Genomic DNA, 17,133 nt, shown 5'->3' on the forward strand with positions numbered 1-17,133 from the left:
GCCTCTGGGAAACAGTCCAGGGCGGAGCTGCTTACCATAACACTTCTGCCACATCTGAGGGGCTCTGCTTCTCTTCTTGGCATCTGCCTCTTGGCTCACATCACAGAGTACTTCATCTTCCCTCCCCTCATCCTTCCCTGGTCCTTCCTTTCCATCCACGTTCCTTCCTCTCCACTCCCCTCTAATCTCCTTCCCCAGGAACCAAGCTACAAGCCCTCTCCTCTGTCTGCAGCAGGTTGGAGGTCTGTGTGCGTCTGTGCTCGCCGTGTCTTGGCCGTGCACATGAACCACTGTATGTTAGCGGTGCAGGAACAGGCCACGGGCCACGGAGGGCAGAGCACTTAGAGTCGGGCTTAAGATTCTTCTGCAACTGCAGACAGTGTTTGGTGTGTATGGGCACACAGCTACCTCACCTGTCAGACAGGGAGCCGGGAGGAGATGTGTACAAGGCCAAGCAGAGACAGCTCTTGGAGGAGGGGGTCTGCTGGTTTTTGAGGAACAGGGCCTTTCTTGCATCCCAACCCATGGAGGGAAGATGAATAGCCCTTCCCCACATTCTGAGGGGACACCCTCAGATGTGGATGCGACAGGCTGTCCATGGCAGGCAGGAGAATGGGGCAGGCAGTGTGCAGCCTGTCCTACTTAGGAAACTAGACGGTGCTGTGACCTGGGCCTCGGGGAGCTGGTGAGGGTGACAGGATCACAAAGAAGTGAGTGACCTGGGACCATACAGCTGCTGGCTATGAGGATCCTTGGTGAGCCAGGGGCAGGTAGCCAGAGAGAAGGTAGGAGTGGAAGCAGAGTGTGTCTCCACGCATGGAGCCCTCACAAAGAAAGCAGCACGGCCACCCCCACCCCCCACCCCCCACCCCCCAGGCAGCAGTAGCCTGGGCAAGCGGCAAAGAACTTTCATTGGAGAGTGGCAGATTCCCACACCACAATAATGGGGTCCCAAGACAACGCGGGGAGCCCCCTCACTGAACTATCCAGGATCAGCCTGACACACAGGGAGGGGGCACCCACCTGGGATGTGGAGCAAGACAGAAGAAGCAGGGCTTTGTCTCTACACCTGATAGTATGATACACTGAATAAACTTGTATGGAGTTAAGAAAGGGGGGAAGAAAATTGTATTCACCTAAATTCCCCTGGAAAGGGGAAGCTGTCTTTGCCGGGAACAATATTTTGATAAGTGCGTAAGCCTGAAGCTCAGATCCCAGTGGAGGCCTGGGTGTGGGTGGAACAGCTCTGCAGGAGATAGGAAGGAGTCTTTGAGTTTTGCATGTTATGCCAGAGAGAGGGGGGAAGAAAGGAGGCTGTTGTTTTGTGCTGTTCACTGTGAATCCTTTTCCCCATCACCACCCCCCCCCTAAATTTTCAAGGGTCAAGTGGAGTGTGTATTCTTGATATTTATGTACACATATTTATGTGTGTGGGAAGAACAAAGGGGTTGGGGCCTTAGGTTCAAACAGATGCCAAGCAAAGCCCAGGCCCTGGCAGGGATGCAGAGAGAGGAGGAGCTCGGGGAGAAGAGACTCTACTATGGGGGTTGCCTTGGGCGAGTTTAGCCAAATCTTAGCGGGGCGGGGCCCCAGCTGACCCCTGGGTTCCTGAGTTCTGCCACAGTGTTGTTTGGTTACTCTCAATTAATTCTGTTTGCTTTCTCCAACTCAGCTGACAACATACACATGTACAGACACACACATACCTCTTAGCCATTCTCCAGGAACTGGAAACCAGGTGTCTATGTACTAGCTGGGACCCTCGGGCCCACTTCAGAGCAGAAGCAGAGCCAAGGACCAGCCTCGTTTGATGTTACATGTCATCCTGTCTTCTCTATAAGTCCCCATCTGGAGGACAGGACAGCAGCAACATCTTACAGCCTTGGTTCTGGTTAGAGCTAGACTGGCAGGCATCAGTGCCCTCTCCCTGTCAAAGATCTGTAATTGGGGCAGGGTCAGGGCCGCAAGAGGCAGCTGGGATTGGTTCTAAAAATCTTAAAAGGCTCCTTGAAAGAGGCCTGAGTCTTCAACAAGTGACATCTTCAAGCCCAGAGAGGCAAAGGAGAGTTGAACCTTCCTAACTAGAAAACCCTCTTGTTGGCCCACTGAGTCCCACCTCTTCCCCTCAGCTGCTCTTCCCAGAAACAAGGCAGTAAGGAAATGAGAATGCCAAAGACAGGCCCAAGCCCGAGTCTCAGGTTCATCACGGGATTCTTGGTCTCCCTCATCTCTCCATTCCTGCACCTGGTTCTCCTTGAGAACCACCCCCAGGCCTAGAGCAGAATTCACCTCCTGAGCCAATTCATGTGCAGCTCAGGCAACAAGTGGGAAGTTAAGACTTGTGTAGCGATCTTCTGAGACACTATGTAAAGTCCTCTGAGAGAACTAGAACGGTGGCATGGGGACCCAAGCTGATGGCTGATGAGGCAGGTGAGCATCTCTCTGTCTGATGTGGTACAATAAATGAGGTGGTTATGAATGTCTGGAAAGAGATCTCTTGGGCGGTTGGACAGAGACAGTATGCACTCTGGCCCCTGCCCTTGGTGGGAAGGTCTCCCCGAATCCAGATTAACCGTCCAGGCTTGCACCTTACCAGGCCTTGAGGGACCTTAAGCTTCTGCGGTAGGAAGAATGTACATCCAAGGCCAACAGCCGGGGAATGTCTGGGCACCCTCCTAGCTGGTCCCAGGGCAGGCTGAGGGGAGTCCTCTTTTCTATTGGGTGACTGGAGGAGGCCACGTCAGTTCTCCAGATGGCCTCCATCTGGTTCTCCTGTTGGCTGGGGTGTGGAGGTTGAAAGCGTAGAAAGAGACAAAGAGTTAGATACACAGAGGGAGATGGAGAAGGAACAAGCTCTCCAAAGCTGTAAGGCCCAAAACATCAGGTCTTGTTTTCATTCCCTCTCAAATAGTTGTCACCACCGTCCTGTCACCTCTCTTCCCCTTAACCCTAAGCCTCACCTCCCTGGGGCTCCTCTGGCTGAGGAGCTGCTGGAAGAATGCTGGGATAGCCTCTGTTCTTCCAGGCACATGCCCCAGGGCTGCCCTGCAGAGGGCCACACTAGGGGAGGATGTGGGTCTTCTTGACCACCCAGAAGCTCATGGTATCTCTTTCTGAGCCTGGAGGTTACATGGTGGGAAGGTATCAGGCTTGTTTATATGGGCAGATCAATAGCAGGTGCTGGACCAATAATGCTCAGGGCAGAAATGGTTCTAAGCTCTCAGCTGTGGGTCCTCAGAATCTTTCAGTTGCAGTTTGAAACCTACTTGGCCGGGCTGGCTTCTGAAGCCCACATCATCTCATAACACACACACACACACTGAAGCCCACATCATCTCATAACACACACACACACACCCACACACACACCCACCCACCCACCCACCCATCTGGGCCAATGGCCAGAGCTGAGCAGGGCGGCTGAGGAGACAGGCATCTTGCAACTCATGAGGTGAGCTTGGCCTGTCTGTGCCCTAACCAAGCTGCCAGTCTCCCCAGTCTGGCCACCCCCAGTCTGCTCCCTGTCTCCCCACCCATCCTGCAGGCTGCCCGTCAGCTTCCCTGCACATACCGGGCCAGGCGCAGGGGCACACATTCCCAGTGCTTGGATGTAAAGTGCTCTGGGGACTGCTTGCAGGAGGGACCACAGGAGTGGATGCGCCGGAGAAAGGAGGGGGGTGGCTTGTTTTTCCTCGACTTTGGGTTGGTGATCACGGGAGTGTGCAGATGCATGTTCCACTCCAGGTGGAGCTAGAGGAACCAGCAGAGAGGCATCAGGGAGACAGGCATGTATCCCCTCTCTAGAGCACAGCCTGACTCAGGGCTGAGAAGAGAAGGTAAGCCCCAGGGAACCCCTCCAATCAGAGACCCCTGGGACCCCCAAGTATCAAATTTCCTAAAAATTCCTTGAATTTTATTTGCTAGGTTAGTTCCTGTTTCCTCCTTTGTTGTGGAGAAGCTGGACAGTGAGCGAAACAGTGAGGAAAAAAACTGAAGGAAACCAGAGCAACGGGAACTCGAGAGAGCACTCAGGGTTCATGACGTGAGGCCAAGTTGTGCCTAGAATGCTCTGGGTATCTTTTTCTGGCATTGCGTGAGGAGCTGAGGGAACCCTTCCAGCCACCCAGAGAACTGTCATACGGTCCCTTTCCTTCTCATCCTCAAAACCAATGTAGTGAGAACCGAGCATGTGGGTGCAAAAGACAGCTGTGACCAAGCCGAGAGAGCAACCAGAACCCACAGGGGCAGGGGCAGAGGGACCCATGAGGGAGGGAGAACTTGAGCATGAAGCCAGGACTGCAGGGTCCAGCTGCCTCCCCTCTCCAGAAAAGTCTTTCTTCTACAGCTCTTTTTGAGGGCTTCTCTCTCTCTCCCAGCCTCCCCCATATACGGAAACTGGAAAGCTGCCCTTCCTCCCACTCAGGCGCCTCCAGCCTTCACCTCCTCCTGGCTCAGAGGCTTTCACCTGCCCTCTTAGTTCCCTTCTGCTGCCCTGCCCCCAGGCCCGCCCCACAGCCCCACTGGCTCACTTCCTGGCCCTGTCCCTCCTGGTGGCACTGACCCCTGGCAGGGGAGGCCCACCTTGGGGAACATGGTCGCCATGCTGCTCAGACACACTCGGTGCTTCTCCTCCAGGTCCTTCTGCTTGTCTGCCCAGGTCTGCAGCCAGAGGTTCTGCAGGTGGTCGATGTTTTCCAGGAAGATGTAGAGGTTCTGGGCCTTGTAGGTAGTCCCAGTTTCTCGCATGACTTGTATGTGGTTGATCACTTCCTGTCTGGGAAACAAGGGAAGTGGCTTAGTGGGCGAGAAGAGCCTCCTGCTCCCGCAAGTCTGTTAAGAGCAACAGAGATTGGTGAGAGCCGAGGAAAACAGGAGGCAGAGAAGTGTGAGGTGGTGGCAGGTGAGGAGCCTCGGGGCCTGGCTGGAAACAGGAAGAGAGAGTAAGGCAAGCAGGGGAGCATAGTAGGCACATTATGGACAGGGCGAAGGGAAGAGAGGAAGAAATAAAAAAGCGGGCTTAGAGGAAAAGCCCACGATGGAAAGAGCAGAGTGTATATGCAAGCGCCTGGCCCCCAAGGCCCCAAGCTCAGACACCCTTTGCCAGTCCCCTCCCTCAGGGGACCTTGTCTGGGCTGACCTCTCCATCCCCATTTGCCCTGCGCTCCTCCCCTCCGTTTGGGTGTTGGCTCCGCCCACACACGGCGGTGGGCGTGGGTGCCAGGGAGTACCCACCGGAGGCTCTGGCAGCGCCTGTACAGCATGTACCTATGGCACAGGCAGTGCAGCCGGAGCACGCTCAACTCCATGGTGGTGGTGGTGAGCTCCAGCGCCTTGCTGCGCAGGGAGTGGGGCAGCCCCAGCTCAGCCTCCTCACTCAGGAGCTGCAGGTTCTTCCTCAGGGCCTCTGCGTCCATGTGGTATACTTTCCCCTTAAGAGCTACCGGGGAGATTTGCAAGGGAGGCCGGGACACCTTTTGGGTGGATGTCCCTGTGACGGGGAAGGAGGCCGATTTCTTGGGCTTTGTGGGAACCCGGGAGGCCCATGGTTTCTGGGTAGACTTGGCGGAACTCAGGTTCCTCTGGTTTCTGCGGGCAAGTTGCTGGGTATTAGGGGACCTGGGCCAGTGTGGCCTCCTGACTTGGTGAGCAGACTGGGCCCGGCTTGGGGGAGGCACCAGTGATGCCTTCTCTAAGTCCTTCCACCGCCCAGTGGTTGTGAAGATCATCCCGTCCATGTCCTCCCCCGACTGCTCCGGCTCTCTCCGTGGGCCCCCTTGCACCTTCTCCTGCTGGCCCAACCTCTGCTGCTGCTCCCTTGCCGCTTCCTCCATCTCCCACTGCTGTAGCTTCTCCTGATGCTCCTGCTCTAGCAGGGCCCATTTCTTCTGCCGCTGCAGCCACATGGCCTCCTCTTCCAGCCACAGCTGCCTCTGCCTCTCCCAGCTGAGTTCCTCTTCCCAGTGCTCCACCTTGCTCTCCAAGGCCACCTTCTTGGAGCTCTCTGGGGACAGCTGCATCCCAATATGAGACTTAATTTGGAGTTCTTCCTTCTCCTGGGCTGCTTTCTGGAAGTCCTTCTGGTCTTTGACTTGGTGGCCTGGGCTCTCTGCCACAGGTCCTTCCCATTTCTTAGGAAACTTGTGATCCACCGGGGACAGCAACACAGGCTGGAGACGTTCAGTGTCCTTGCTGCTGTACATATCTGCAATCCTTGAATGTGTGGTCATGGTGGAAAGTGGCTGGGACGTTGAAGGCCTAGTACCACTGTCCCAGGCTGTGGCCATGGAACCTGGGGGCAGTGACAAAAACAACCACTCCTTCTTGGCTTCCTGTTGGGTTTCCTCCATGACTGTTTCTTTCTTTGGGAGGGTCTCTTTCTCAGGGGGGCCCAGGGAGTCGACCAAGATCTTGGCCGGTTCTTCTGCTTGATCTCTAGCAGACTGAGCCTTCTTCAGCTGGAACTCTAAGGCATGCTTTATCAGGAGAAGGTCATGGTATTTTCCCCCTAGAATTTCCACCTGCTTTAGTAGGGCATCCCTCTTGTTCTGGAGAACTTTGAGGGAATTCTGGAAGTAGAGCCTCTGGCTGCTGAGTTCTTTGGTCATCTCTATTTCCAGGTTCCTGTATTTGGTCTCCAGGTTACTGTTCTCCTTGTGCTGGAGGGTCAAGGCCTTGTTGAGGTTCTCCACCACAGTAGACATGTACCTGATGGCTCTGACCTCCCCCTGGTTGAACATGGTGGAGTCCAGGAGCTCCTGCAACATGGACGTCACCTCAGAGACCTTTGTGCACGTAGTATGCTTGTCCTGGAGCATCTGCTCTGGGCTCAGTGGCTGAGGGTAGGATGCAGATCTGGGGGGGCTTTGTTCCCACCAGCCCTGCCAGAAGGTGTGTTTGGGTACTAGGAGAGGTAGAGAGAACAAAGGCAACATCCTATGGGTGCCACAGATTACACTGATTCTCTACACCCTGCTTGGCCAAATTCCCCATCCAACCCTCTTAGGCCTTTGGCAAGAATAAGGAGCTGAGGCAATACGTGAGGCCAGGGAGATGTTGTCAGGAGAGGTCTCTGCCAGGCTCAGAGCTTGCCCAGAGCTTTCCCATCAGGGTCTGCCAGCTCCATGACACCTACAGGGCCCATGGGGCCTGAAACTATTCAGTTCAGTTCAACTCAGTTCAATGTACTTCTGATCCTACATATTTCCCTGGAGTAAAGTTACTTTTCTAATCATGCTACTTCTCAGCCTCAGTATCCATGTTTAGCTCCCTACTGCCAACTACCCAAACTCTGGAAGCCTACCTGGTACTTAGATTCCAGATCACCTCAGAAGCTTTGTTTCCCTTTCCTGTTACCACTAGACTATGTAGAGAATTTATCACAATTGAGAAGGTTCTGAAAGGGCCTCTGGCTGAGTCTCGCTAGACTTCTTGGCTCTGCAGCTGGATTTGGAGAAAGGAAGGGATGTTTTTCGGGCTCTAGCTATAAACTCCATTTAGCCTTTCTGGCTTTCTAGCCTTGATCCCCAGGACCTGCATGAGGCTACAGCCCCAGGAAGCACCAACAGGGTCCTGTCTCCACATTACTCCTCCCACCACAGCTCAGAACTGCTCAGTGCTCAGCTTGGGTTTAACATCCCAACACCTCACTGCTGCCCCTCCATCTCAGATAAGGCTTTTCTTATGGAGGAGAGTCAGAAAGACCCCCATAGACCCCAGTATGTGACTTCTTCCCCTGAGGTGGCATCTACCCACCCCCCCCACCCCCGGGCTGCTCCTGCAACCTACTTTGTGTCCTTTTCTTTTGTCTTTCAATGAGAGTAGAGCAAAGGGAAATGAGAGACTCGATGCCTCCTTTGGTGGCAATGAGGGAGAGAGGTAACACCTTCTCCATCACCTCGATCCATTCATCCAGAGCTTTCTCTTCTTCCTTACCCTTCCTGTTCCTGAGCTCATAGGTCAGATTGTCACCTGGAAAGGGAGTGGGGGGTACAGGCTGAGTGCAATCTGTCCTCTAGGGAGCCCCAAGGAGTCCCATAGCAACGGGGTTATACCAGCAGGCTTTGAGGTTGGATTGGATTCACCTCTTACTAGCTGTGTGATGTTGGGTAAGTAACTTATTTCTCTGAGCCTCAGCATACGTGCCTATAAAAGGGTTGGGTGGGGATTAAATGAGATAATACATGTGAAATGATTAACATGAAGCCAGCTGTGTAGAAAATATGCAAGAGACATTACACTGTGTTGTTGTTTACCTATAAGGGCCAGGGATGTGTCTGCCTTGTTATTGCTCTATCCCCATTGCCTAGTCTGGTATATGGACAGTTAAATGAATTAACTGGAGTGAACAACCCTGCTTAGTTCTTGGGGGCAGCTGAAGGACCACAAAACTGAGAGCTCCTTGGGGGCAGGGCAGTGCGAAGTGGGGTGGGGCACATCCCTATACCCTCTTACTCCAACATTGCAGCATCTGCCGAACCTCAGAGCAGAGTAAGGTCTTGTGAAGGCATAACTCTGATCTTAATGGGGGTAGCACCTGGCTCTAGGGCTGCGTATAGTTGGTCCACACTCAAGTGGTTATACCAATTGTTTACAGTTGGCATCAGTGCTATTTGGCCCAGTGCCCATGAAGTCAGGGTCATTAAGGACTTTGAATATCACCTGTGGGCTCCTCTATAAACTACCTGGTGTGCTCCACCAAAAAAAAAACTGTTAGAACTAACAAATTCAGTACAGTTGCAGGATACAAAATCAGCATACAAAAATCAGTTGCAGAGGCACCTGGGTGGCTCAGATGGTGGCTCAGATGGTTAAGCGTCTGCCTTTGGCTCAGGTCATGATCCCAGAGTCCTGGGATCGAGCCCCGCATCGGGCTCCCTGCTCGGCGGGGGGCCTGCTTCTCCCCACCTCCCTCTGCTTCTCCCCCTACTCATGTTCTCTCTCTCTGTATTTCTGTGTCTGGAATGAATAAATAAAAAAATCTTAAAAAAAAAATCAGTTGCATTTTGGGGTGCCTGAGTGGCTCAGTCAGTTAAGCATCCGACTCTTGATTTTGGCTCAGGTCACGATCTCAGGGCTGTGGGATTGAGCCCCACATTGGGCTCCACACTGGGCGTGGAGCCTGCTGGGGATTCTCTCTCTCCCTCTCCTTCTGCCCCTCCCCCCGTCTGCAGCCACACAAGCACACACTCTCTCTCTCCCCAAATAAATAAATAAAAATAAAGTTCTCTTTAAAAATCAGTTGCAGGGGCGCCTGGGTGGCTCAGTCGTTAAGCATCTGCCTTCGGCTCAGGTCATGATCACAGGGTCCTGGGATCGAGCCCTGCATCGGGCTCCCTGCTCAGCCAGGAGCCTGCTTTTCCCTCTCCCACTCTCCCTGCTTGTGTTCCCTCTCTCGCTGTCTCTCTCTCTCTCTCTATGTCAAATAAATAAATAAGAATTAAAAAAATAAATAAATCAGTTGCAATTCTGTATGCTAACAATAAACTATCTGAAAAAGAAAGACAATAATCCCATTTACAACAGCATCAAAAACAATAATATACTTAGGAATAAATTTAACCAGGGAGGTGAAGGATCTCTACACTGGAAACTGTAAGAGGTTGATAGAAGAAATTGAAGAAGACACATAGAAATGGAAAGATACTCCACATTCATGGATTAGAAGACAATATTGTTTAAAATGTTCATACTACCATCTTAGAGCTATCTACAGATTCAGTGAAATCTCTATCAAAATCCCAATGGCATTTTTCACAGAAACAGAAAAAACAATCCTAAAATTCATATAGAACCACAAAAGGCCCCAAATAGCCAGAGCAATCTGGAGAAAAAGAACAAAGCTGGAGGCATCATATTATCTGATTTCAAACTATGTTACAAAGCTATAGTAATCAAGACAATATGGTATTGGCATAAAAAGAGATATACAGACAAATGGAATAGAATCAAGAACCCAGAAATAAACCCGTGCATTAATGTGCAACTAGTATTTTTTTTTTTTAAGATTTTATTTATTTATTTGAGAGGGAGAGAGAAAGCTTGAGCAGGAGGGAGAGGCAGAGGGAGGGGGAGAAGCAGACTCCCTGCTGAGCAGGAAGAATGGGCAACTAATATTTGACAAGCAAGCCAAGAATACACAATGGGTGAAGGATGGCTCTTCAATGAGTGATGTTGGTAAACCTGGATATTCATATGCAAATTGGACCCCTCTCTTACACCATTCACAAAAATTAGCCTGAAAAGGATTAAAGACTTAAATGTAAGACCTGAAAAAGCTTCTTGAAGTTGGTCCTGGCTTATTTTGTGGATGTAACACCAAAAGCAAAGGCAACAGAAGCAAATATAAACAAGCGGGACTACATCAAACTAAAAAGTTTCTGCACAGTAAAAGAAAGGATCAACAAAATGAAAAAGGCAATCTACAGAATGGGAGGAAATATTTGCAAACTGTTTATCTGATACGGGGTCAATATCCAAAAGAAGCTCATACAACTCAATAGTGAACAAAACAAATAATCCAATTAAAAAACGGGCAAAGGCCACACAGAAGCCATGTTAAAGACCAAAGGAGGATGGCCTGTTCCCAGAGATCTTTCCCTTCACGATGCAAGCACATAGCTTCCAGAAGGTGGCCCCTTGAAAAGTGACGACAACTTAACTGTCCAACCGTAGCTACTCTGTGACTGTGCAAGAGTCATACCCACATCCCTTTGATCAAATTTACAGCACTAGCTGCAACACATTCCGAACTGGTTTAAATGTACACGGCACAGAATCAGTTACCGGGCAGCCTATCGACTTGGGGAGAAAACTATGTACGGTGCTAACTCTCAGCATTGTCCTGGAGTTTAGGAAAGCAGGTGAATGTGTGTCCCCCGCTGTGCTGATAAATGTGTCCATGCCAAACACCTGTCAGTGTGGGCCTGGCCAGGGCGGGACCAACTACTCCAAGGATGAGGAAACAGCTGCGCAGAAAAATCAAATGGCTTGACTAAGTTCACACATCTACTAAATGGTGGAGATGGACGCACATCTCCTCCACAGCAAGTAATTTTACCCACAAGGGTATGGTGTCTCCTGAAGTGGTAAAGGAGGATTAGTGAAAGTGACAAGGGTCAATGGCCCTGAAGGGAGGGAGAGCAGGAGGCAGGGGCCAACAGCACCAGACAAATATTAAAATATGTATCCTGAGAGATATCGAGGGCACACTAACATTAGAGATGACGCATTTAAAAGACACCAATTTGGACACACTTCTTTTGTTATTTTTAATTTTCTCATTTGTAATATTAAGGATGAAGAGCCAGATTATATTTATGATTCCTTTCAACCCTATGATTAAATACGTATATGAAAAAAAAGGCAAAGGACCTGAAGAGACATTTTCTAAAGACGACCTACAAATGACCAACAGGTACATGAAAAGGTGCTCAATGTCACTCATCGTCAGGGAAGCACAATTTAAAACCACAAGGAGATATTACCTCATACCTGATAGGATGACTATTATGAAAAAGACAAGAGATAACAAGTGTTGGTGAGGATGTGGAGAAAAGGGGACCCTTGTGCACAGCTGGTAGGAATATAAATTGGTACGACCATTTTGGAAAACAGTATGGAGGTTTTTCTAAAAATTAAAAATACGATTACCATATGATCCCACAAACCCACTTCTGGATATATGTCCAAAAGGAATGGAACACTACCTCCAAGAGATATCTGTATGCCCGTGTTCACTGAAACATTATTCACAAGAGCTGAGATATAAAACCAAGCTAAGTGTCAGTTGATCTATGAGTGGTTAAAGAAAATGTGGTATATACAATGAAATATTTATTTTTTTAGTTTATTCATTTAAGTAATCTCTACCCCCAATGTGGGGCTTGAACTCATGACCCTGAGGTCAAGAGTCACATGCTCTTCCAACTGAGCCAGCCAGGTACCTTTATACAATGAAATATTATTCAGTCATAACAAAGGAAATCCTGCCATTTGTCACAACATGGATGGACCTTGAAGGTATTATGCCAAGTGAAATAAGTCAGACAAAGGAAGACAAACACTATATGATCTCACTTACATGTGGAATCTAAAGTGCTGAACTCACAGAAAGACAGTAGATGGTGGTTACCGGGGGGTGGGGGAAATGGGGAAATGTTGGCCAAAGGGTACAAAGTTTCAGTTATAAAATAAAAAAGTTCTTGGGACACCTGGGTGGCTCAGTTGGTTAAACGACTGCCTTCGGCTCAGGTCATGATCCTGGAGTCCCGGGATCGAGTCCCACATCGGGCTCCCTGCTCGGCAGGGAGTCTGTTTCTCCCTCTGACCCTCCCTCCTCTCATGCTCTCTGTCTCTCATTCTCTCTCTCTCAAATAAATAAATAAAATCTTTAAAAAAAAATAAAAAATAAAAAAGTTCTGGGGATCTAATATACAGTGTGGTCACTATACTAACAATACCATACTGTATGCTTGTAATTTGCTAAGAGAGTAGATCTTAAATGTTCTCACCAGAAAAAAAAAGGGGGGTGGGTAACTTGTGAGATGATGGATGTGTTAACTACCCTGATTGTGACAAGCCTTGCACAACATATATGTCTATCAAATCATCGCACTGTACACTCTAAATTACACAATGTTATTTGTCAATTACATCTCAATAAATCTGGAAAAATTAAAAATAAAATAGGGGCGCCTGGGTGGCTCAGTTGGTTAAGAGACTGCCTTTGGCTCAGGTCATGATCCTGGAGTCCCTGGATCGAGTCCCATATCGGGCTCCTTGCTCGGCAGGGGGTCTGCTTCTCCCTCTGACCCTCCCCCCTCTCATGTGCTCTCTCTCTCTCTCAAATAAATAAAATCTTTAAAAAAAAATAAATAAATAAAAATAAAACAGCATGGGCTTGAATTTAGTTTCAGCCCTGCTAAAAAATGAGATGTCACAATGGACCTGTGACTTAGCTTCATCACACATGCAGCTAACGTCACAATCTACTATGTTCTGGACAATTACATGTTTTTCCCTCTGGGGAGTGGATGTGATCACTGTGACAGGAGCGGGGGAAGGTCTCAGTGGGGAGGCACTGCACCTGCTGCCCCACATTCCCCTCCCAGTGAGAGCTGGCCTGGGGTGGGGAAAGGAGGAGACAGGAGTGAGCGTGGAACCAGTGTCCAGCGGGGAAGTGCCCGCCCTGGGGCACCCAGGCTGCAAACTCACCCCAGTCACCCAGCCAGCGGAGAATTTCGTACAAGTGCTTCTCTTTGGCCTTAGCATCTTTGGAGAAGGAGGCAATTTTCTCCAGCAAGATGAATCTGTTCTTGCCCTTTTGCTCTGTCTGGTCAGATTTTGCCTTTTCTTTTAAATCATATCCTAATTCTTCCTGGAAGCGGTTGATGACACAGTTGACGTTGTCCAAGATGTCTGAGAGCTGGGAAGAAATATCCTATATGGGAGGCAGTAGATTGTACTGTTTAGGGGTGTGATCTCTGGCGCCAGATACCATGTACTGGTAGTGTGATCTCAGACAAGTCAGTTCACCTCTTGGGGCCTTAGTGTTCTTACTTGTAAACTGGGGATCGTCATGGTACCAACGTCACAGAGTTTTTGAAAAGATTAAATGAATTAATATTTGTAAAGTACTTAGGACAGTGCCTGGCACATAAAGTAAGTGTTAGCTCTTCTTAATGTCACTTTGATGATTAAGACCAGGTCAGGAAGGGAGAGAATACTAAAAATCCAGAGCACACATTCCTTCAGAATTTCAAAAATTTCTAGGGACTTCTGGACATCTCAATAGGATCCAGAAGCAACAGACAGAAAAAATGAGGCCCTAAGAAACCCTTAGGATCAGAGGCTCCCATAAAAAATACACACTAGAGGCTCGCGTGAGGGTGATTTCAGCCTTTGGCCATTTCCCTGTAAGCTTCTAGGGCTTAGCGTGAAGGATTCTGACAGGTGGCCAAGAACAGACCTGAATCAGGAACTCTGGGCCCCTCTTCTTGCCCTGGTAAGACCTATCACTATGTGTCTCAGGGCCATCCTTATGGGCTGTTCCCTTCCTGTGCCCTGTCTCACGGGGGTGGTTTCATTCCAGCTCGCCCTTTAGAGGCCAAGTCTAGAAGATGGATATTTTGGATTAATCTGTCAGCAAACCCAGCTTGCTGAGGATCCCACGACTCCTGAAGGCCCAGAGCTGGACACTTGCCCCAATCTAGGATCAGATCCCAGTCTCCACATCAGATCCCAATAGAAGGGTGACTCCTTCATTTCAGGTGTTACCTCCTGAGCCCGTGTTAACTGGGCAGCCTCAATCTTTGAAATGATGGCTTTCACCGATGCAGGGGTCATCAACTGTGGAGGCCTGTCTTTCTCCATTTTGGATCACCCTGTTAGTTGCAAGGATGTCCTGTGTCTCTGGTACCCAGGCCTGGACATGTGATGCTAGCTGCTTTGGGGTTAAAGGCTCCAGCGTGGTTCCTGAGTACCCTTTGCCTAGCCACAGCTCCCTGTAACTGCCGGGCATCAGGTTCCAACTGACCTTTTCTCCAGTGACATCATCAGTTTGATTAGAAGAATGGCTCCTTGTCAACTGCTTGGTTATCTAGCTTTTTATCCATTACCTAATATATATTAAGTCGACCTATTGTGGGTTGGTTTTTTTTTTTAAAGATTTTATTTATTTGTCAGGGAGAGAGAGAGCACAAGCAGGGTGAGTGGCAGACAGAGGGAGAAGCAGGCTCCCTGCTGAGCAAGGACTCAGAGATCATGACCTGAGCTGAAGGCAGATGCTTAACCTACTGAGCCACCCAGGCGTCCCGTGTTGACCTATTGTTTTTTTTCTTAAGTCCTTAAATGTTCTGCTACCAAACTAAATATTACTGGCTAAAAATAGGAAGAAGAAATTAGAAAAAGTTCTTTGCCCAAAGAAAAGGTTTTAAAAATTAGAGCCAATCAATAACGAATGGTGATATGTTTGCATTTGCACCAGGGACCAAGGCTCTTTCAGCACTTTTACTTACTGAAGGTGATCACTATTGCAAGATGGCTTTTAGAAACAAATGTCTAAAATGGACATTGTTGTATGCCCAGGACCTAGAACCAAGCCTGGCACACAGTAGGCACTTAATATAACACTTGTTGAATGAATGCATACGTGAGAACAAATACATATAGTTGCAAATTATTCTTCCATGCTACTTAAAAGTATTCCCAATTAACAGATAAGGAATTAAATATTGTAAGTTCAGTTCTCAGCAGTGTCATGGCCATTTAATAACTTGTCACCTGACACCCATCTTTCAAAAACCATCATTCATTCATATACTCGAAGTTAGCTCTTTTATTGCCTCTTTCACTCAATGAACACTTATTAAGAACATTCTACATGCTAAGCCTGGGCCTAGGTGCTAGAAATACAGAAATGAGTGAGACCTAGTTCTGTCCTTGAGGCACTCATACCCTGGTTTACAGACACCTCTCTATCTATACATCTGGCACTGGATAGTCCTTTAATCCCTTAAGATTTCAGAGCATGTTGTAGTTTACAAATAACTTATTTGTCCTTAAAAACATGGATGAGGGGCGCCTGGGTGGCTCAGTCAGTTAAGCATCTGCCTTCTACTCAGGTCATGATCCCAAGGTCCTGGGATCGAGGCCTGCGTTGGGCTCCCTGCTCAGCAGGGAGCCTGCTTCTCTCCCTCTGCCCGCCACTCCACCTGCTTGTGCTTTCTCTCTCTCCGTCAAATAAATAAATAAAATCTTTAAAACACAACAAAACAAAACAAAAACATGGATGAGCCAGCTAAGGCTCAGAGGAGTTATGAGATTTACCTAAAGTACAGAGCTGGGAAGTCAGGACTTCACCCTGTTTTCCTGATTCCCGATCTGGGGTCCTTTCCTTTTTTCCTCTCCTTCCTCTGCTTCCTCCCTTTCTTCTTTCTTTTGAATTCAATCATACTGATAATTAGATTACCTATAAATGACCTAAGAAAGCTAATTAAAAGATAGAGATTGTAAGGTTCAATAACGAAAAACCCAAGACTCAATTAAGTGCTGTCTATAAGAAACACACTTTAAATAAAAAGACACACATAGGTTAAAAGTAAAAAGACAGAAAGAGATAAACCATGCTAATACTAATCAAAAAGAAAGCTGGAGTGGCTATATTAATATCAGACTTTAGAATAAGAAATATTAGCAAAGATAAAAAGGGAGGGACATTCCATAATGATAAAGGTGTCAATTAATAAAGGGGATATAATCCGGGGCACCTGGGTGGCTCAGTCGGTTAAGCGTCTGCCTTCTGCTCAGGTCATGATCTCAGGGTCCTGGGATTGAGCCCTGTTTTGAGCCCCATGTCAGGCTCCCTGCTCAGTGGGGAGTCTGCTTTTCCCTCTCCCTCTGCCCTTCCCCCTGCTCATGCTCTCTCTCTCAAATAAATAAATAAATAAAATCTTTTTTAAAAAGGATATAATCCTATATGTACATACACCTAATAAAAGAGCTTCAAAATATAGAAAAAAAAAACTTATAGAAGTGAAAGGAGAAATGGATAAATCCACAATTATAGTTAGAGATTTCAACACTTCTCTTGCAGGAATTGGTAGAAGTAGGAAAAAATAAGTAAGGATTTAGAGGTTTTGAAAAATACTATCAACCAACTTGACTCAATTGACATTTATAGAACACCTCATCCAACAACAACAGCAGGACACATGTTATTTCCGAATGCATACAGTACAATAATCTGAGGGGCCCCTAGGTGGTTCAGTCAGTTAAGTGTCTGCCTTTGGCTCAGGTCATGATCTCAGGGTCCTGGGATGGAGCCCTGTGTTGAGCCCCGCATCCAGCTCCCTGCTCAGTGGGGAGCCCGCTTCTTCCTCTCCCTCTGACCCTCCCCCTGCTTGTGTTCTGTCTCTCTCTCTCAAATATATAAATAAAATCTTAAAAAAAAAAAAAAGAACAATAATCTGAGCCTTAAAACAAATATCAATACATTTACAAAGATTAGAGTCATATAATGGGACGCCTGGGTGGCTCAGTTAAGTGACCAACTCTTGATTTCAGCTGAGGCCATGATCTCAGGGTCTCAGGATCGTGTGATAGAGCTTTCATGGGTGCTCCTTACTCAGTGGGAAG

At 48.4% G+C, this 17,133-nt stretch overlaps 1 protein-coding gene across 1 annotated transcript in view; it reads right to left on the reverse strand.

The window, feature by feature from the left end:
• Positions 1-17,133, reverse strand: part of FAM186B (family with sequence similarity 186 member B) — a 22,579-nt gene continuing 5,446 nt past the window's right edge. Inside the window, exons 2-7 of the mRNA XM_081818959.1 lie at positions 13,213-13,438; positions 7,786-7,968; positions 5,233-6,901; positions 4,582-4,774; positions 3,572-3,750; positions 1-2,779 (exon numbers count right to left, since the gene is read on the reverse strand). Coding sequence (XP_081675085.1) covers positions 2,590-2,779; positions 3,572-3,750; positions 4,582-4,774; positions 5,233-6,901; positions 7,786-7,968; positions 13,213-13,438 — 2,640 coding nt within the window. The 3' untranslated portion in view covers positions 1-2,589. The remainder of the gene's footprint in view (positions 2,780-3,571; positions 3,751-4,581; positions 4,775-5,232; positions 6,902-7,785; positions 7,969-13,212; positions 13,439-17,133) is intronic.

The sequence above is a fragment of the Leptonychotes weddellii genome, chromosome 5 (genome assembly GCF_054177405.1).
Source record: "Leptonychotes weddellii isolate Sample4059 chromosome 5, ASM5417740v2, whole genome shotgun sequence".
Lineage (NCBI taxonomy): Eukaryota > Metazoa > Chordata > Mammalia > Carnivora > Phocidae > Leptonychotes > Leptonychotes weddellii.